The 22,209-nt window shown below is 36.5% G+C and overlaps 2 protein-coding genes across 7 annotated transcripts in view; one reads left to right on the forward strand and one right to left on the reverse strand.

Annotated features, from left to right (window-relative positions):
* The first annotated feature begins 167 nt into the window (after nucleotides 1-167).
* Nucleotides 168-9,433, forward strand: LOC121872659 (methyl-CpG-binding domain protein 2-like). Its single transcript, XM_042375604.1, has 6 exons — nucleotides 168-337; nucleotides 2,025-2,177; nucleotides 2,379-2,526; nucleotides 6,155-6,283; nucleotides 7,004-7,120; nucleotides 8,418-9,433. The coding sequence occupies exons 1-6, from the start codon at nucleotides 213-215 to the stop codon at nucleotides 8,514-8,516; spliced, it is 771 nt and encodes a 256-aa protein (XP_042231538.1). The 5' UTR covers nucleotides 168-212; the 3' UTR covers nucleotides 8,517-9,433.
* A 6,807-nt stretch (nucleotides 9,434-16,240) lies between these two features.
* LOC121872660 (glycine receptor subunit alpha-2-like) overlaps nucleotides 16,241-22,209 on the reverse strand; it is a 34,076-nt gene continuing 28,107 nt past the window's right edge. For 4 of the 6 annotated variants that reach the window (XM_042375607.1, XM_042375605.1, XM_042375609.1 and 1 more), the window contains one exon: nucleotides 18,980-19,998. In XM_042375607.1, the coding sequence (XP_042231541.1) occupies nucleotides 19,825-19,998 (174 nt within the window). In that variant the 3' untranslated portion in view covers nucleotides 18,980-19,824. Of the gene's footprint in view, nucleotides 17,551-18,979; nucleotides 19,999-22,209 lie in introns of those variants that run through there. The other 2 variants (XM_042375606.1, XM_042375608.1) reach the window with 2 other exon arrangements.

Raw genomic sequence — 22,209 nt, forward strand, 5'->3', positions numbered from 1 at the left:
TAATATATATAATATTGTTCATCCCTATTTTTAATTAGTTACTATATTCTCAGGTGTATGGTAGTTATTATTTATACCAAAATAGTGCTATTTAATTTAAATATATGAATATCTAAAGCTTATTTAAAACATATGTTAGATTAGTGGTCCCTAGAGTGTGGCGTGGGTCGTAAACAAACCAGTGGTGTCGGTCCGTCGGTGGTAACTCATTGATGATGTCTGTCCAGATAGAGAAACGACGTTATGACTGTTCAGCATTACCTAAAGGTTGGAAAAGAGAAGAGGTTCTTAGAAAAACTGGCCTTACTTCAGGAAAAGTTGATGTTTACTATTACAGGTAATTAAAATACAGTTCTTTGTAAATGTGTTTACAGTTGTTTCCTTGACACTGTAGTTATGTCCCTAATCATTGCTTGAATAGTTTCAGGAATGTTTCCTCGAAACATACGTAGATACTTGCTCATAGTATAAGTAATTTTATAAATAGTAAACGTAAAATACGTATTTGAACAATTGGCTTATGTCTGTTTTATTCTGGAGTGTGTGGTTGATATTTTGATCAGTCACTAAAAAAATCTCGGATATTTTATAATTACCATCAGTAGTTTTGTTAATTCTAAGACACTTTTCTTCATTGGCATTTCTGGCGCCAATTGTATTTAAGCGAGATAATTAACATATTATTATGTATGCTCGTACGTGGTGGTACACACCCAGAACATGAGACGACTGTGGAGCTCCCTCGGTTAGGTTAGGTTTGGTTGGGTGGAGCTCCCTCGGTTAGGTTAGGTTTGGTTGGGTGGAGCTTCCCTGGGTAGGTTAGGTTTGATTCAAAACTGTTTTCCTGGTGGTTTTTGATGTGTTTTGAACACTTTTAACCTTGATTTATACCAAATCTCTTGATTCAACTTTGATTTTGTATAATGGTAACAAGTGAAAATTTACTGGTAATTATTTAGAGGTTGCCAACACCTACTAATATATTGAGTCTTATATAGGAAGAAAGAGAAAGGAACTAAAAATAATTTATTCTATAGCGTTTCCGTCGGGAATACGTATATGTTTTTCGAGTTTTTTAAAAGGTAAAATTATCAACAATATTATTTGCTCAAAGTGAGCAGGGCTTTGAAGTAGAGGGAAAATGTAGACGAAAATCCTAATAAAACACCAAACAAACTTTTGAAAACTCGACCTAACATGTCCCAACCTTTAAAGATCCTAAAACTATAAGTTTACCTTATTCATGTTTTCGGTGTTTAGTAGATGGTGGTGTTTTCGGTTTTTAGTGTGTGTTGGTGCTCAGGTGAGGAGGGATCCATAAACTCAAAAGTGATTCATACCCATTTTACAAGTTTGGAAAAGTTAGGTACCGGTAAGGTTTTACAAAGGTTTGTTTGGTGTTTTTAGTATTTTACCCCACATTTTCCCTCTCCTACAAAGCCCTGTATACAGTGTTATGCATATTTTGTTTACTGACAATATATTGTGTGCGTACATTGGTGCTTGTGTAAACAAAGACTGCTCTGTGTCTGTCTGTGCAATAATCATAGTTTCAACTCAGAAATATTTCCCAAGTATGTACAGTACTGTACTGTATAAGTACCCTGAAGATTTTAGAAATGTACAATTTTTCCTGGAAAGAGAAAATTCATCTGCTGCTAAGAGAGCGCGGGCTCTCAATTGGCTCAGCCATGTCAATATTGTTATTATTATCCACTGTATCTGTATTTTTCTAGCTAAATGAACTGTTTCAATATGAATACCCGGAAATCTCCCATTCCCAGAACAACTCTGCACCAGTTATTCCAGCTAACAGGGATATCACTTACTATTTGTGTTCTTACTAACATTTTCATTTCATTTACATCCAGCACTGCTCTAGATTGTATATAGATTAAGTGGATAGCATATGAACACAACATTTGATTCATATAAACACCAATAAAACAATGTGAACACTGGATTAAGGTTAGAAAAATATTGAGTGTTCAAAATGAATTGATAAATTATGCATTTTATTCTAGCCCAAGTGGAAAAAAATTTCGAAGTAAGCCCCAGTTGACACGATACCTTGGAGATTCTGTGGATCTGTCTTCCTTTGACTTTCGCACTGGCAAAATAAATCCAATGCTAGCTAGAAAAAACAAGAAGCCAAGAGGAACACTGTTTGATTACAGGTGAGGTACCGGTAGCTTTACTGTATCTATATATCACTTGATTTCTCAGTTTCATATGTTAACATTTGCTGTTTTTGAGTGTATGAAAGTTATAAACATATAACCACATATTGGCTAGAGATGAAGATTTTGACTGTTGGAATATTCTGTAGTTACATTCTTTTGTAAATGTTATAACTTATACTAAATAAAACTTTATAGCCGGGGAATGCGAAATGATGCATCACTTGTACCTCCTATCCGCCAAACGGCTTCCATTTTCAAGCAGCCTGTGTCAGTTATCAAGACACAGCCATTAAGCAAAGTTAAAGCAGATATGAAGCACGGGACACAAGATAAACCAAAGCAGGTAATAGTTTAATTTTTCTCAGTGATGCTGATCAATATAGTTTATTATTATTATTATTATTATTATTGCCACTCTTCTCATTTATTAGACATTCCGCTGGTAGTACAGTACTGTAGCTCCCATTGATTTCTGTATTTCTTTTCTCACTTAACTTGTAAAATTCATTATCCAATCATCGAAAGTACAGATATCCCTCGCTTAATGAACGTTTGAGATACGAAAATTCGGTTACTGTATATGAATTTCTTGAATTGACACCTATTTTTCATTGAAAGAAAGCTTCCCCTACTTATACAAATTTGGGTTCCAGCAAAAAATCAAAATGCTCGCCCCCAGGAGTCAGCTGGGCCAGCCATCTTGGAGAGATGGACAGATATGTATTTTCACTCAATGATCATAGCAAATCCCCCTCCTTCCCACATCTCCCCCAGCCTGCATCTTTCATTCCACCATTCCCCACCCTTTGTGGTGAGCTCTGACTGCCCTCCTTTAAGATAATTGCTCCTCCTATTCAGTTTGTTTGAATTCACAGTTGAGGGTGGTGGTGTGCTGATATAAGTGTTACACTTAACATCACTGGTGGCATTGTTGCCAAGTTAGACTCGTCACTGGAGTCACATTCCCCTAATCCTCGTGCTACCAGGCCAAGCTTGGTTATTATTAACTTGTAATTTTGAGTAGATAAACTTAACTTTCTTTATATTTTTTTTACTCAGTTTCAAGCACACACAATCCTACATACAAAATGTGCAATACAGTGGTCCCTCAATCAACGAACACAATTGGTTCCACAGAGTCGGTTGTTAACCGAAAATTTCGTTACCTGAATCTATTATTTGAATGGGATATTGGGTAATTGGTTTCAACTCACAGAAAAGTATACATGCAAAGTACTGTTCTGTATACCGGTAATAGAATTAACAAAATATTAAATATAAACTAAATACAGTACTGTACTGTACAGTAATAAATAAAAAACAATAGTATACTATATTTTAACTTATTGATTGTAGAGGCAGTCGATGATGACATGCCATATTCTTTGCAGAGTGCATTGGTTCTAATGCCTTCTTCATGTTTCATGATAATTTCTGCACTGTATATTATCAATATGTTAACTAAATTTCAGAATGACCAACAATTTTAATATAAAAAATGCAAAAATATGCAAGAGTACAACTTTCTTGATATTTACTCCAATGGAAACGAATGTAAATATAGAACCAATTACTGTATTGGCGGACTAGCCGATCAGCTGATGCGCACAACAAAGCGTGTGTGTCTCGTAAGGCTGTCGTTAATCGAAATTTTGTTCGTTAATGGAACTGAAAATCCTTATGGGAGCTAAACTGTTAACCAAAATTTCGTTAATTGAACCGTTCGTTAATCGAGGGACCACTGTACTTTATAATAGTAATCTTGATTTTCAGTGGATCTTAACCTTGGTGGAGCTGCACTCCTCTTTCAATTAACCTTGAACATCCCCCCTCCCCCTCGATCTCCAATGAATAAATCTTTTCATTAGTTCCAATTTCACTATTTTCAATGCCTTTCTAGATTGGATAGATAAACAAACAAACAACAAAAATAATGTGTACTGTACAGTACTGTACAGTAATACCCTGGTTTACGTGGTTCTCGTTTCCACATTTACGTGGTACCCCGCCAGAACCGGAATGCCCAATTTACGCGGTGCATCTACTCATATACGTGGGAAGCGGCGCGGGCAGGGTGCGCACAAGGTCGCCCAGTCATCAAAACATTACCGAGTTCTTCACCCGCCACCCACCACAGCCGGCTCAAGTCAGTGATAGTGATAGTGAGGATATGGACTTACAGTGGTACCTCGGTTAACGAGTTACCTTCCATAAGATTCTTAACTTCGGTTAACAAGCAATCCCTCGATTAACGAGTTTCTTACGAGCCGACCTCCACATGATTTAGCTTGCATTTGGCGGTCCACCAGCTGTAGTATTAGTCCGCCAATACAGTAATCGGTTCTAGGGCTTAAATTCCTTACCCTTTTAGTAAGTATCAAGAAGTTTATGCTATTCAATAATTTTAAAAGTTTAATATTAAATTTTTTAGTCATTTTAACAATTATTGAACATAATTGAAGGTAGGGTCACTAGTTTGTGGCACGCCATCCAGCCTGCCAACACAGCATACAGGCGTCAGTCTTTGTGTCTTTTCAGTGGAGGTAACATCTTGCTTGAGACTCTCTTCAACTAAACGCTTTTTTTCTGTGTTTACAAGCAAAGTATTGGTCATTTTGAAATTTATTTTACATATTGACAATATATAATGCAGTGCAGTGTTGAATTAATGAAAATAATCTTGAATTACACCAAGAGAACTCAATTTTCTGGGTGAAATGGCACCATGGGGTGACTTCTCTTCCACCCCAATGCCTTCTCTTCTCCCTTCGCCTCCACCCCCATTCTAATTCCCATCATCATCATCCAGGAGCCTCTACATACACACCTCAAAGTAAGTGTACTTTTCTACCTTTTTTGTTGAATTTAGGCAATTTTCGGTGAGCTGGAACCAATTACCCAAAAACCCACTGAAACAATGATTTCCGTTAACAAGCAACCTTCTAGAATGGATTGTGCTCATTAACCAAGGGACCACGGTGTATGGACTTTGAGGGGTTTGACAAAGAGGCCCTGCAAGCCTCTGTGGTGGATAGTGATACAATTGATACAGGTGATACAGGTGAGGGCCAATAATCTGCCCTCTGCCTCGGAACCAACCCCACATCCCCATGTGCCCAGTCATCTTTTCTACTAGTGTAAGTGTTAAAAAACCTAATATTATTGATATTTCTCTTAATTATTAATTGTGTGTGCATACCATCATAAAATTAAGATGTTATTTTTACTACATTGTAGGTATTGTGTCTGAAAAAGTGGAGTTTGGGAGTCGGCCCAGTCTCTATTTCAATTAATCCCATATGTTCTGTTATTCCATTTACGCGTTTCTCTTTTTACGCGGTACTCCGCGGGTTCAATTGACCGCGTAAATCGGGGTATTGCTGTATGTGAAAAAATGCACACCCACCCACCCTCTGGAAAATTGAAACGCTTCCCAAATGGGCTTTTCCCAGGTTAAGAACCACTTATTTAAGAGAATGCAATGGATGGAGTGATTCTGTATCAAATTTTAGAAAACTTCAAAGATTGATAAAATATGATCACGGTGTGTACAAAATATTGATCTCGGTTATGTAATTAGAAACATTTTTACATTAAGATTAGAGGCTGGTTATGGCCCTCCATATTCACTTAAGTTTAAAAAATTTATCTGCCACATTCTGATGAAAAAAAAAACACCTCTCCAGTACAATTTTTTCTCTCAGAACAGTCACCATGGGTCCCAAGAATATGTCGAGTGAGGAAAAAGCTTGCAATTTTACCCTGTGTGGTAAAACAATTCCTCCTGGGGAAATCCAGGTCATGCAACAACTAAGACTGAACTGCATGGCATGCAATTTTCCTGAAAGTTCTCTTTCACCAAGAGAGAGTAGACTTGAGGAATATTTAAGTGGGACTTTGCTTTGCCTGTTGTGAGTGTGTAAGAAAATAAATACTGTAGTACTTACTGCTTGCTTCTCCTTTATTTTCAGCTGTTCTGGGAAAAGCGGTTACAAGGATTACAGGCTTTTGATGCTCAAACATCAGTCCTAAGGAATGTTGACTTACCAGCAGCACTCAAAGCTGTCGGACCAAATGTGGAAGACCAAACAGTACTGCAGGTATGTTTGCTGCACTCATTGTTATCCCTTTTAACATTTTCCACACATTGGTAATGTTGACATATGAGGAGTAAGTCCACCACAAAATGGCTAACTGTAGAAGATTGGTTAAGTGGTAGCAAAGGAAACAGATGGTTTAAGAAACAACTTTACTAGATATACTATTATCCACCACTTCCAGATCCTTTACCCCCTCTTCTATTTAGCTCAGTTTGTTCAATGTTGAATTTATACTTTTTTTTTGTGGAACAGACAAGCAAATATTTCAAAGTTGATTTAAAAATTATTGAGTGAATTGTTCTGAAAATTTCAGGGACAAAAGCTGTTGATATATACTATACAGTACAGTATAAATAGTATGTCTTAAGGAATTAATGGATTGAATCATACAGTATATGATTTTTTTTTAAATATTAATGTCTTGAGGAGCCACATTTGAAAACTGAATATGTGAAATTTTAGGTGATGAAAGCCATTGGAACTCATGTTCAGTGTAGAAAAATGAAGCGATTATTGGATTGAATCATTTTTAGTCTTTTGGGATTTTTTTTTCCAGGGGCTGGTCTCAAAGAACCCCAGGGCCATTTTCCTTTTTTTTTTAGTTAGTCGTGATCTAAGAAGTTTATTTATGTGGGTATAAACATAATGGTGAATGTGTGTGTGTAACATGCTATGAATTTTACAAGAAATGTGTAACACTTGTTTTATTTTTGTTTTCAGAGTGTGGCCACAGCCTTGCACTTATTCCCAGGCCCCATCACTGGTCAGACTGAAGCTAGACATTACCTGGAAAAAAATCCAGGAGTCTTTCTTAACCCCTCTCAACCACTTGTTATTGTAAGTACTTAATACTAAACATAAAAGATACAGGTATAACATAAGGTATGTGATGCTTGAGTGATGATATACCAACTATGATACTGTCAACTGTACTGTCCAAATGACAATAAAGGTAGTAATTATTTTGCATTAGATATGCTCCTTTGAATAATTTTGATGGAAAATAATCATAACAAGAGATACTGAAGAATGGTGTTGATGTATCACACAATATTAGTGTTGATGATAATATTAAAAGTACTCTACTAATAATAACACAGATAATTTATATTGCACAGTTGAATGGTGTTTACATACAATATGTTAAAAGATGATGAAGAAAGAGGAGGACTTACAGAGTTGGTGCATTAGAAAAGAAGAAAATTGAGGGAAGAATGTAACCGTGTTTATCAGAATTTCTCTGAAGGATTAGTGATATACCCTGTATAGAGAAAGATAAGACAGGTGTGTGTGTGTGGTGATTGTTATTGGCCAACAAGATATGTATCATTATAGGGGAGGTTAAGAGTGATGTAGGTGCTAAACTGAGGTTGTGTGCAGTGTGTAGAGTCCCTTGTAGTCATTGGAAGATTTCAGTGCAGAGGTTGGAGAGTGCAAAGTACAGTAAAATGGTTTAGTGAAAATAAGGTTTAGTGAATGTTTTAAACAGATGGGATGACCTCATGTATCATTATTTTATTTATTTATTTATTCTTTTTCAATTTTGTAGTGAAGAATTTTAGCTGGTGTAATGGTTAGAGTTTAATTATATGGAGGGAAGTTTGGAATATAGTTTACCAGATGTAATGCAATACTGTACTGTACATGTTTATTGGCTGAGGCAGGAAGGTCGGTGTTGAAGGATGGATGAAATAAGAAAAATATTAGGTTTGTGGAAAGTAATGTTAGCATGAGGGAAGTTGTTAAAAAAACAGTGTACTGATGAAATGGGTATGTGCAAAGTGTTTATTTGGCAAAACTACAAAAGGATATACTGTACACGTATTTGAAAGTGACATAATGGACAGCCAAAGTTAAAGTGCTGTGACAGTATGTGAGTCAATCATAAGAGTATGAATGGTTTGTTTGGAGAATATTCACACTTCACACTTTTGAATAGTTAAGATGTTGTGTATCAGGCAAAGATAGTTACTGCTGAATGTAAAATTTAGGTATTGTATTTGTTTTTAAAATCCAAATTTGTAAAATGCTATAATATTACACCACAGTTTTGGAAATGCATGGGGATCTTCCAGGATAAGACAAATAAGCATGACTAATTGAGCAGTTGATGATTTTTAATTTGTTCTTCTAGTCAGTCCAGATCCAGAATGAAGATATAGCGCAGCAAGAGGAGAGGGTAGACCATGTACGTCACCAGCTGGAGAAGGCTCTCAAGGAGCTTGAACCGTGAACAGTAGATAGAATAAGGACTAAAACAAAATATAAAAACATTTTTAGAATTTGTAATTTTTTCATATATTTATTTAGCATTTGAACATAATGTATGAATTTTATCTTTTAGAAAAACATGATATCCGACACAGTTCAGTAAAGCCCAGTGAATTTGTAAGTAAGGGCGAAAATTTGTCACATTTTACAACTGGTTGCATTAAATTCTCAGCAGCAAGTGCCTGTTCATAAGTATTGAAATTGAGATTTATATACCTACATGATACGAAAAAAATTCTAATACCATAGTTTATAACATTGCTCACATAGTGTGTATGGATACACTAATTTAAGTTCAATTTCTCAGCTCACATGGGTTGTGACTTCAAGAATTCAGGTCTAACAGCTCACATGCCCTGTGAATATTGTACACATGTTAGATTCCTCAGCCCAAAGAGTGCTTACTACATACAAGTTAAGTCCCTGAGAGCACACAACATGAAGAACAAGTTTGGTACCTCACTTCAGATGGTACAGTATGTGAATACTTAAGTCCCTCTGCTCATATTGCCAATGAACACATGTTAGATCCCTCAGCTCGCATAGTGCATAAACATACAAGTTAGGTTCCTCTGCTCACATGGTCTTCAAACACAAAAGTTAGTTCCTGTTCACACGGTATGTGAATAAACAATTGGGTTCCCAAACACATGGTCTGTGAATACAAGTTAGGTATCCCAACTTGCATGGCTTCTGAACACTTATAGTAGGTTTCTCTGCTCACATGGGGTGAAAACACATGTGCCTGGCACCTCATTTTACCATAACTTTTCCAGCCTTATTGTTCCATCCAGGGGTGGATCCAGGGGGGGTCCTGGGGGTCGGTCCCCCCCCCCCTTTCATCAGAAAATGCCAATACTTTTTCTTTAATGCAGTATTGTATTCAGGCATTTTTGTATACAGTAGTAAAAAGTAAATACTATTGACCTCAGAATATCCTAATATCAATTGCACATGGCCTCAAAATGCCCATGATATTGGTCAGATTAAAAAAAATTATGTGGGGGGGACTTGCAGTACCCCCCCCCCCTATTTATATTCCTGGATCCACCCCTGCCATTTCTTACTCTTTGATATCAATGGTATAATTACATCCTAAGAATATACATATCTTCATGGTCCCATGTTTACTAAAAACTTGACCCTCTCCCACCAGTTTCTCCCTTATACTTGTGTTTAAATTCCATGTTTACAACATTTTATCATTGTCTCTCTGTAACACCTAGATCGAGATTAAATTCCTGGCTTAGAAAGCATTTTCCCAACAGTGTTGAAGTGTTCCTCAGTTTTAACCCCAGTTAATCTCTCTCCAACTCTGGAAAGTTACCAACATACAACTACAGTACAGTATTATAGACACATGTGTGTCACCTTGAACTTCTGATGTAAAATATTAGTTTCATTAAAGTCACTCCTTATAAGAGAAAAACTTAATTTGGTGGTTTTGATGAATTGTTTCAAGTTGTTTGTCCTAGAGATCTGAAGAACCATTTGTAGAATTTGGTGGCAGGCTCTTCTGCCCGACTGCATCATTTGTGGATTTGCAGACAGATCACACCTGTAACTTTTGTGTTAATTGGATCTGCCTCATAGTTCTGACCTTGTGCTTCCCATCTCCTTTTACATATCAATAACCTTCTCATACTAATAAAAAACTGTACAAACTTGGTACAGATGGCACAAGTCTATACAGTAGTTACACATCACTGTTCATCATATCTACAGCACACTCCTGATGAACTACTTAAACATCAAACTCACTGTAAACTCAGATTTCAGTCCTTAAAGACTAAAGCACTTAAACATCCTTTCATGTTAGGTAGTTTTCAGCTACCCTTCAATTACTGTATTTCAACAACCCATTTTACCCAATATGTAAATGAATTCAAGAACATCTTTATGTCAGTCCTTGGAGTGAGCACATCATGGAATTTAATGAAAATAATCCAAGAACTTGTTATTTTTTTGTGTGTGTTTCGTTGTACCTGTGTCTTACTATCTCATTTTCTTACCTTTACAAAGGCCTGGTTTGCATTTACATAAAATACTCACTTCAGGGTTAGAGTGTATCCTGCCTATCCCGGTCTTCTTTAGCTCTTCTTTACAAAATCCAATCTAAAACTTGGTATGCATAGCTTTGATCATAGGTGGATTAAGATGGGTACAAAAGAGTACTCCTCTGAGATATAATATTGAGTTGATATATTTTGCTTGGCACAGATTGTGAGAAATCTATTAACACTTGGTTTTTTGACACAGTACATCTAATATTTACTGGATTTTTTAAATGTATAAAAGAAAAAGGTTACCAGTACAGTGAGTTCTGCTATAACGCGTGTTTTGACAACGCGAATTTGCTCGAACGCGATTTATGAATTGAGGAACGATATTTGTAAAACGCGAACTCGTTTGCTCTAACGCGATTCCACTCAAACGGTTGTTGTGGCTTCAGTTCACGTTCGACATCACATGTTCAATTGAGTTATGTGTTTTGTTTGTGAACAATTGCAGAAATAATGTATGTAATATTTATGTATACAGTATACCTATATATTATAAGTAAATTGTAAAATTTTACATAAGAGAAAATCAAATTACATAGCGTTTTAGACCCGCGCTCTCTTTACATCACACACAGTGTTTACAGTTCACGTTCGACATCACATATTCAATTGATTTGTGTTTTGTTTGTGAAGAATTGCAGAAATAATTTATGTAATATTTATGTCTACAGTAAACCACTCACAAGGTCCTACAGTACCACTAATTATTTTATACTGAAACTTACGTTTGGGAAGCTGGATTAAAATGAAGATTACCGGTATATTAAAATAATAAAAATGTATTATAAACCAGTCTAACATACCGTAATAAACACAGCTGCTATTATCATCCCCCCCCACCCCCATTTCCCAGTGACAAGAAAGGGAAAGTGACCTTGACTGTGACCGCCTGTGGCTATTTTTAGCCGTCCTTGTGTTTGGAGGTGGTCAGTAATGCATATCTGTATATTTACTGATCATAATACTTATCTCTTATAAATAATTCATTTAAAATTTATTTTTTTGCAAAGAATATTCAGTAAATGACTGCATTTATTCTTGAAACTACCTACAGTGGTAAATTTAGGATATAAATAATGAACAGAAGTCACGTCATGGATTCGGAGTTTGGTCCTTAACGATCACCATAAATGTAGCCTCCCTTTCTCGCGAAACACGTATATAAATTAAAGAAAATACTTGCAGTATATTTAATATATTACATTATATTATATATAAATAAATAAAATAAATTCAAATTCCCTTATCATCCTGTGTCATATACAGAAATACTTGAGTCCCTGAGCGAGTACACAAAAAGAAAACGGAGGACTAAGACATCCTGGAGTGGATAGAGAACGGACATCTCTACTGGGGGACTCAAACGTTTCTTATGTTTTGTGGGCGCTCTAGCATAATATGAATAATATGTAAATTACAATTTACTTATACAGGTATATATATGTAAATTGTAAAAATTTAAATAAAAGAAAAACTAAATACGTAGCGCTTAAAGTGTACTGTACAGTACAGTGCTGTGGCTTGGCGCGGGGTTATGCAGTGTTTACAGTTCACGCTCGACATCACATGTTCAATTGATTTATGTGTTTTGTTTGTGAAGAATTGCAGAAATAATTTATGTAATATTTATGTATACAGTATACCTGTACAGTATATGTAAAATGTAAAATTTTAAATAAGAGAAAAACAAAATACATAGCGTTTTAGACCCACGCGCTCTGTTTACTCCATACACTGTTTGAAACACGTGTGAAGCTTTTAAGTGTCCTCAGTGAATTCTGATTACTGTTCCTCCAATTTTGTGACTATGGAAAAGAAGAATATCTCTGGGAAGCACTCTGGTGATCGCATTTCCGGTGGTGATCGTAAAAGAAAGGCTGTAACACTTGAAGAAAAGCTTGATGTTTCATGACTCCTCAGCCTCAACATCAACCTTCTCCCCCATCAAGTTATATCCATATTTTTTCAAGGTAAAGTGTAACATTTACTGTATGATTTCATTAATAGATATGAATGTAACATTTATTTAGACTGTGCTATCCTTTGTGTTAGGCTAACTACGAAATTTTTTTTCGATTTGGAGTAATCTGCACCTAACCCTATTTTCTCCATAAGCCCTGTTATTTCTATTACACGAATTTCTATAACACGATGTTTTACAAGAACACTACTATCGCGTTATAGCAGAACTACCTGTACGTGTTATTTTAAAATGTGTTGAATAAAATGCTAAATTGCTTACTGAAGGTGGAACAGATATAGTCCAACCTTGCCTGAAATCTGTTACAGAGACAACCACACCCAGAACTGGAATGTCCATTGCTTTAATTTTTTTTAACTACGTATTTGTTGTGATGAACAATATGTCTTCTGACTATACCAGAGGTTATTTTTTTGTCCAGTACCGTAATGAATTGATAGTTTTATGCTTAGAATTGTACTGTACAGAAAATTTATGATTACCACATTCTGTTTCTAGGCTTCATTTTTTATTTCATCATTTCATGTGCTCATTTCTACAATCTCCCATAGTCATTACAGTATGTGTTTTCTGCTGTAGATGTGACTTATACATAAAGACTTGAATAAAGTGAGGCGTACTGAATTACATGTTACCAAAATGTTAAATCATGAATGTTTTGGGAATACTGTACAGGTACTCCTCGACTTACGACCTACTTGACTTACGACCACCCGGACATACGACTGCCGCAGTCGTATAAAATATTTTTCAAATTACGTATTTTCGAGTCCTGACGTTAGTGATCGCGCTGTGTACTGACAAAAAAAAATTTTGTAATTCCATTTAAAATGGCTAGCAAGCGTAAAAGTGAGAGTTCTCGTGGTGCTGAGAAGAAAAAGAGACACCCATTTTAGATTTTCTATGTATATTATTTTCCCCTTTTCGACTTAAGACCAATTCGACTTATGACCTGGTCGTCGGTCTGGAACCCCATCGGAAGTCGAGGAGAGACTGTACAGTACAGTACAAAACTAATAATATTTTAAGAAGCAAACCCTCAGCACTTTATGATTATCAATAACAGGCATGGTTTCTTAAAAATAAATTAACAACTTAATAATGTTTTAAATGGAGGAATAACTACTTGTAGGGATTGAAATCGTTTTTTTCATTTTTAGAGACCCATAATGTATCTTAGATGAAAGAAATTTTGTGCAGGTTAGCAGCATTGTATAGCACAGAACATAGCACTTCACTTACAACATCTGCATTGAAGGAAACTTTTCCGTTCTGTACCACGAAAGACTTTTCACTCATAATGTCTTTGATCCATTTAGAACAGGTTTAGAATGCTTGTGAACTAGCTATCTGTCAGAAATTGATGATGATCCCCGCTGTAACAAGGGTTAAAAATCTCACAGGAAATGAAGACAGAAAGGGGCAGAAAACTGGTAAGAGTCCCAACATTAAATTTGTGGCCAGTCAGGCAATTCATGCAAGTAATAATAGTTGAAAATATCATGAATCAGCTTCCAAATTGAGGATAAATTATTGAGTAGTATTCATTAGCTAATCCATTCTGAAAAACCACCTGATGAGACTCATTCTCAAATTTGGGGTCAATCTGACAATTGTTTTAGGAGATAATGTTTGGACACTTTGGCTTAGATACTGCCTGGAACCTTTATGATCAGGAGAAGGCAAAAACTGTCAGACAGTGTCCATATTTAAGTCTCAGGACATCAAACAATAAGTCTTTACATGACTTGTGTGTACTGTATCAAGAAATTGAATCAAGATAATGGCAAGAGGGGAACTATTTTTATGTCTCACTCCCTTTGCAATGGGGAGAACCATTATCAAGTGAATTTACCTGATAAACATTATAATATGAGCCAAAAAACATTCAATATTCAATGCCTTCATTAAGGTCTTTTTTACCTACCCCCCCAAAAAATAAAAATAAAATAAAAGTACAGGTAAATAAAAAATAAAAAAATACAGAAAATAAAAAATACAGGTACCTTAATACTGTGTCTTTGAATGTTAAATTCCATGGATATGTTAGTAAAATGTGAATGCAAACATATCTAGAAAGCTAGAAAACTGACTTAAATCTGATTTTCTTTTTTAAGTGCAGTTCTTTGTAAAAAAAATTTCCAGCAAATTTAGTGATTACCATTTGCCTCATTAATCTTAGAAATTAAAAACTTATGCATCATTAAAAGGGCAGTGTATTTTGAGGGTTTGGTGTGCCAACTTGGTTGAATTTCACTAAATAAATGGCAGCCAGCTTGTATAGAATAGCAAAAAATTTTGCTAATGCCCTATTTTTAGCGAGAATGCTATTTCTTTTATTTTCAGAATTTTGGATGTCTTTTAAGAGTACAGTACAGTATATCCAAGAAGAGAACCATACACATATGCTTTATCAGTGATTCAACTCCAACCCTTCCCTGAAAATAATTTAGTATCCTCCCAATTCTCATTTTACTGTTACTTTTATGGTCTAAAACTCAAATCATCATCTTATGCCCCACATACACAAACCTTTTCCTTTTTCTTATCTTTATCTTCTCATATCATATAAGAGTTCAATTGAATGTCTTCCCAGAACATATCTTTACTTCCTCATGTCTCCCACAGCTTGTCATCTTTAGGGCATAAAACATCTGACAACTATTAATATATTCTTCTCTACAAGGTACAAGACAAGCTTTACAGATTATAGAGTACCTCACCGTGCTTCACTGATATCATTTGTATCTTCCCTTTGTACCTTGAAAGGAGAGAAGAGAGGAATAGAATATCCATGTGGTTTGCAATTGTGTATCAGGCCCCATGGTATGTGACAACATACTGTACATCAGGTATTTCATCCCACATGACATGAGAACATACAGTGTGTATCCCAGTTCATATGGTTTGTAAACAAACATTGGGGATCCCAGTTCACAAGGTCTGTATACATATATCAGATACCCCAGTTCACACAGTTTGTACACATTCCTCAGGTACAGTTTGTATACATGTACAGTACATACAATATGTATCTCAGTTCACACAGTTGTAAACATATATCAGGTAACCCAGTTCACATGGTCTGTAAACATACATCAGGTACTTCAGCTCATGTGATATGTGAACATAGGTCATGTACATTACTTTCAACTTGGGGTGCTTTCACACTGAGGCCAGAATTGGACAAACAATATTCTGATGCAAATTGTCCAACTGAGTGAGTCAAGTTAACACATATCTCACACTATATTCGAATCACATGTAATTTGAATCTTTCAAGTTTTATCCCAGTGGGAATACAGTTTATCTTCCCAGAAAGACAGCGAGTCGTGTAACAAGTACAGTATTAGCTAAGCTGAGAAAATCATAATACTGTACCCACTGCGGTGTCGCATATCGTCTGTGTCCGGACAATTTGCGTCAGAATACTGTCTGTCCGATTCTGACCTCAATATGAAAGCACCCTCACAAATCCATTAAAAATTTTCTTTTTAGGAGAGATCCCATGTCGCAATTAGGGTTCCCACATTTTTCTTGTTCATTAGTATTAGATTCCCTGTATTTTAGCTCTTAAAATTACTCCATAAATTTTTTAACAACTTATTTGTGATAATATATAAATTATTTAATTTGGTAACATTTATTTTAAAATAAGTATACATAATTTCTTATTAACTTTGATGATTGTACAAAGGGAGTCGGTAAGCTGTTACAAATTCACAGGGTTTTATACTATAGATTAATTTGGTAATGATTTATAGTATATTTCAATGTTTTTGAAGATTATTATTTTAAGAGTTAGATTACTGTATATATAAATATTTTTTATGATCTAGGGAATATTAAGGTGTAAGAGTTTTGTCTACTGTTGCCATGTTTCCATGGACTAAAATCATAAGTTCAAGAAATTTCATTGACAGTGTTGTCTTCATTACATCATTGTTTCAATTTCATTATAATTAAATGTTCATCCATTATTAACAGTTTACCTGACTTGTAACTGTAATAAAATACAACTACATTACCAAAACCTATTTTCAGTACCATCAAGTGTAATGATATACTGTACAGTGCACAGTGCCTGTACCTACTTTATTAAGTGTTTATATTGGCTTTTATCTCCAGGAAAAGCTTTAGTACAGCCCTAAAGTTTTATTTGAAATAACAATATTACACCAGAAACGAGTAAATATTTGTTGCATTATACTAACCGATACAAAATTAACATCCAGTGTTTATATACGTATACACTATATATATCAATTAACTGTACAGTATATATCGTACACTGTTTCCCATTATCCAATAGTACAGGGGTGGATCCAAGATTTTTGGAAGAGGGGGGTTGACTCAGGTGGTTGAGGTAGCAATTATGTCAAGTACAGTACAGTACTGTATTGTGATGCTGAATGTCAAGGAGTTTGAGACAATTTTTTACTATATTCATTAAAATGCAAAATAGAATATTTGTCTGCCATCATTATTATTTTAATAAAAACCTAATTTGACTGTAAAATAATGAGTTAAAAGATATATATTTTACAGTAGTAGTACTGTACAGTACAAGTACAGTCATACATTTTAAGCCTTTTATTTGTATGTTTACAATAAAAGTTAACTACACTTCATATCTGGAAGTATTTCTAACTATAGTTATTGCTAACAAATATTAAGTAAAAAATTATTGACCTGCGGAACATGAGTCTTGGTTGTTTGAGAATAAATTATTTTATAATTGTAATGTTATTACAGCATTGTAGTACGTACTGTACATTTCAACAACTAACGTCTGTAAGTACGTAACAAGGTTAGTAATGACTAATCCATCCAAAATTGAAAATTAAGAGAATATTGCAGCTCTTTAGTATTTTTACAGCCATATGTGTCCAGTAGTTGATGCTGCAGCTGCTGACTATCTTGATCCATGCTTCCAGGGTAATAAGGGTCACCTGGAGATCACAATGGATACTGCCATCTATGCTGTTTGCTGATGTCATGACACAGGTGTGTCTGGTGGGTCAGGACCTAACCTGACTTTGGAAGGCTGGTCAGGACCTAATGTAGTCGTGGGTGGTTGGGGCAAGATTATGGCAGTACCACATGGTGGTTATCTATCTATCAATCTATAGGTGAGTAGCTCTTGGGTGTCGCATCTCAATATTGTGCAGGTACAGTAATATCAAAAATTGTCAGCTCAAGGAGGATTGCAACCCCAGTAACCCCCCTTAGATCTACACCTGCAGCAGGGTGTCAAGCTAGTCTCCTCCAGGCATTCTTGTTATCGTGCAGCCTAATACTGTACAGTATTACCCCGCTTTACACGGTTTCACTTTCCGCGATTTCTCATTTACACGGTACCTTGCAGAACCGGACTTTCACTTTCCGCGGTGCATCTACTCATATACGCGGTGAAGTGTAATTTTTTTTTTTTTATTTAGCTCATAAAATTCATACAACTTACCCTGCCAGAATATAATTTACATTGCTGGAATTCTTACAATATGATGATCATTTTGAATATAAACATCATGGATTTTGCATTAGACATACAAATTTTAGATCTAATGTAATAATTTGATTTACACAAAGCAAATATTTTATAGTTTGTGCAAAATATATGAAGATTACTTTCAAAATATTCCCTGACCTGCAAGGAATCTAGAAATGTCAATTATATTATCCTAACTTTAGTCTGGGTTATTATTTATTACTAAAAATGTAAATATACTTTTTTCTCCCAATCGCTTCTCTGGTAGGGAGGGAAGGTGGGGGGTGGGGGGGTAGGAAGGGAGGGAGGGCGGAGGTGGGGTATTTTGATTGACAGATAGTATCCTTGAAGAATATTTCTTTGTTTATTTACCGAAGATATTTGTTTTAGCTCATAAAATTCATACAAATTACCCGGCCAGAATATAATTTCATTGCTGGAATTCTTACAATATGATGATCATTTTGAATACAGTATAAACATCATGGATTTTGCATTAGACATACAAATTTTAGATCTAATGTAATAATTTGGTTTACACAAAGCAAATATTTTATCTTTTGTGCAAAATATATGAAGTTTACATTCAAAATATTCCCTGACCTGCAAGGAATCCAGAAATGTCAATTATATTATCCTAACTTTAGTCTGAGGTATTATTTATTACTAAACGTTAAAATCTAGTGGTTTCACCCAAACATTTCTCAGAGAGGTAGGAGCTAGTGAGCTGGGAAGAGGGGGTGGGGGGATTTGAGTCCATTATTTGAATGGACATTAACCTGGCGACTGTATTTCTCTTAAATATTAATTGTGTGAGCATACCATCATAAAATTTAGATGTTATTTTTACTACAACATAGGTATTGTGTCGGAAAAGGTGGAGTTTGGGGGTCGGGCCTGTCTCTATTGGAATTAATCCCATATGTTCTGTTGTTCACTCTAAGCGTTTTCACTTTCCGCGGTACCCTGTGGGTTCAATTGACCGCGTGGGGTACTACTGTACATGCCTTACTAACCTTGTTTTTGGTCTTTTTGCTCCTCTACATCTTCCACATGTGAACTTTTTCCTGTTGTTTTCTTCCATTTTCCCCTTATATCTATCACCTTTTGAGCATTCTATCTTTCATATATGTCCACTACTTGTCTTAAATTTAGTTCTTTTACATCCTCATTTTTCACTGATTACTCATATAACCAAAATATAATAATAAACTATAATTTTGCTGCTTCACCTTTGCTAGTCTAAAATTACTCAACAACTCTTTAGCTAGTTGTCATTATATTCAGAAGAGTTTATGCTATACTACTGTACCCCACCATTGTAGTAGTCATCATTAGCATGAACAAACATTAACAATTTGAGTCCAAATCATGAACTGTATTGTATTGGTAGCCATACATCAAGTAAGACAAAACTAAGCCTTCCAACAGATACCAAAAAATTTTCATCTCACTTATTCATTGCCTGCATCATTCTCATTAGAGCTCCAGCATCTTGGTTGTCAATATGTCGAATTAATAGAAGGTTGGCAGCTGAAATGTTATGGAAAAGTAAATGAGTCACTTTACTTAAAAAATTACATATACAGTACAGACTGATTGTAAGTACTCAGCTGTAACCGATTCCATTTTGATTCTAATCGACTGAATACAGCACACTGGTAATTTTCCTTCATAAACACTGTCTACAGGTTCACTGCAACAAATAATGAGAATCAATAGAAAATCAGCATCTTTACAGATAAGCCCAGAAAGCCATCCAGTAGATGCAGTTCAGTACACTGAAAGATATTGGAAATATATAACGTGATCCTCGGTCCACCATGATGGCTTGAGCTTGACGCTGCTGGGCTTTAGTTGCTGGGTTAAAGATGCTTCCTGGCTCATGGGTTCGGAAATAAGCACCCCCCTGACATGTACATACAGGGACCTGTTAGTACTTAACACACAGGAAAATTTACAAATTTATACAGTCAGTCTACAATATTGTTTATCTAACAGATTACTGTATTAGTACACTCTGTTCCAGATAAATGGGATGGAAAACTACTGTAATTCTGTGATATGGTAGAATAGTAATACTGTAACTTTTCTATTGACTTCAAATGAGCCATTTCCTTTGATTAAAGCTATAAGCAAATCTCATATTCAGGAAATCTAGAATATGTTGAATTTCAGTTTTACTTGCCTGTTGTTTGTCAAAAAATCTTATGAGGATAGTAAAGCAAATATATATATATATATATACAGTCAACCCTCGCTTTACGCGGTCCCACTTTACGCGTTTACGTGGTACCCTGCCGAAACCGGAATGCTCACTTTCCGCGGTGCGTGTACCCCTTTACGCGGAGAGCGGCTGGCGAGCCGCGCCATTTATGGATCCAAACCTCCCGCCATCTCTCCCGCCCTCTCCCGCCATCCGCCATGTTGTGTAAGCGGCCCGAGTAGGTTGCGCAGTGTGTGTCTTTGTTGCGCTATCAGTGACGTCATATGACGTATCAGACTGTAATTGGGCAATGCATCCTTACCTCCCTCTGCTGCTAGCTGTGATTGGTTTAAAGTAATATGACGTGTCCACCCGTGGGAGGGAGGGAGGAAAGACGACGCTTGACCTAGCCGCGGCAGTTTCATCCCTCCAGGCCACACCGTGTATACGCGAATCCATTGTTCTGTAAAATGGCTTCCACCGGACCACCGCCCCCATAGAGAAACCTTTCCTTACCTGGACCCAGCCGCCCTAAGCCAAAGAAGACACGACGTTCCTTAAGCTACGAAATTAAGTATAAGATCATACAAGAGTTGGAGAAAGGAACAAGACAGGTTGATCTCGCGCGCCAGCATGGTGTTAACGAGTCTACGATCAGGACAATTAAGAAGGATGCAGCCAAGATAAAGGAGCACATGAACATCACAAAGTCTACAGGTGCTTCTATGATCAAGTATTGCCACAACCAGGTGCTTCTCAAGACAGAAAAATTACTTGTGAGCTACTTGGTGCGTCAGGCAAGACGGAACATGGCGGTGGACACGCGCTCAGTTAAGGAGTACGCACGTGAACTGTATGCTGCAGTGTCACGAAAGATGGGAATTACAGAGCCCAAACCCTTTAATGCTTCCTCTGGGTGGTTACAGAGGTTTAAGAAGAGAAGCAAGATAACCAATATCAACATTGGTGGTGAAGAAGCTAGTGCTGACCGTGTTGCGGCTAGGGAATTTCCTCCGTTTTTATGTGAGATTATGGAGGAAGGACAGTACACCGACGACCAGGTGTTTAACATGGACGAATCTGGTCTTTTTTGGAAAAAACTACCTTCCAAGACCTTCGTTGTGAAGAATGCCAGCAAGTGTCGGGGCCGGAAGTTGCAGAAGGAGCGCATCACCGTCCTGTTTACCACCAATGCCTCTGGTACCTGTAAGCTCAAGTTATTGGTGATCCACACAGCACGCAAGCCGCACGCCTGCAAGAGCATGGACATGACCAAGCTAAATGTCCACTGGCTGACCGCACATAAGGCGTGGATGTTCTCTACACTGTCCCTCTCCTGGTTTGATGACTGTTTCGTTCCCGATGTGAAGAAATTCTGTGAGCAACAGAATGTGCCATTCAAGATTTTGTTGCTGCTGGACAACGCACCAGGACACTCGCCCCTACTGTTAGATCGTCACCCCAACGTAAAAGTGGTCTTCCTTCCTCCCAACACTACGTTTATATTACAGCCCATGGACAAAGAGTTAATCTGTAATGTAAAAGCTGCATTCTCTACTAAAAAATTCAAGCTCCTGAACAACTACACCAACACCAGGGAAGAGTTGCGTAACCTGAGTGACACCAACACCGATAGCAAGAGCGAAGACGACGAGGATCAACAGTTGGCAGAGCAAGAAGTACTTTTAAAACAATTCTGGAGAATATTCAACGTCAAGAAAGCTGTGGATTTCTTGGTGAAGGCATGGGATCAGCTGCCTGTAGCAACTGTTCGTCACGCATGGAGACATGTGTTGCAAGGTATTCCGGGCGTTAGGCAGAGTCAATCTGTGACTGGTGAGAATCAGACTGTTGCAGTAACAGTAGACCTTGCCAGAGAAGCTGCGCAGAGTGTTACAGCTGCAGGCTTCTCCG

The sequence above is a fragment of the Homarus americanus genome, unplaced genomic scaffold (assembly GCF_018991925.1).
Source record: "Homarus americanus isolate GMGI-L3 unplaced genomic scaffold, GMGI_Hamer_2.0 scaffold39155, whole genome shotgun sequence".
Lineage (NCBI taxonomy): Eukaryota > Metazoa > Arthropoda > Malacostraca > Decapoda > Nephropidae > Homarus > Homarus americanus.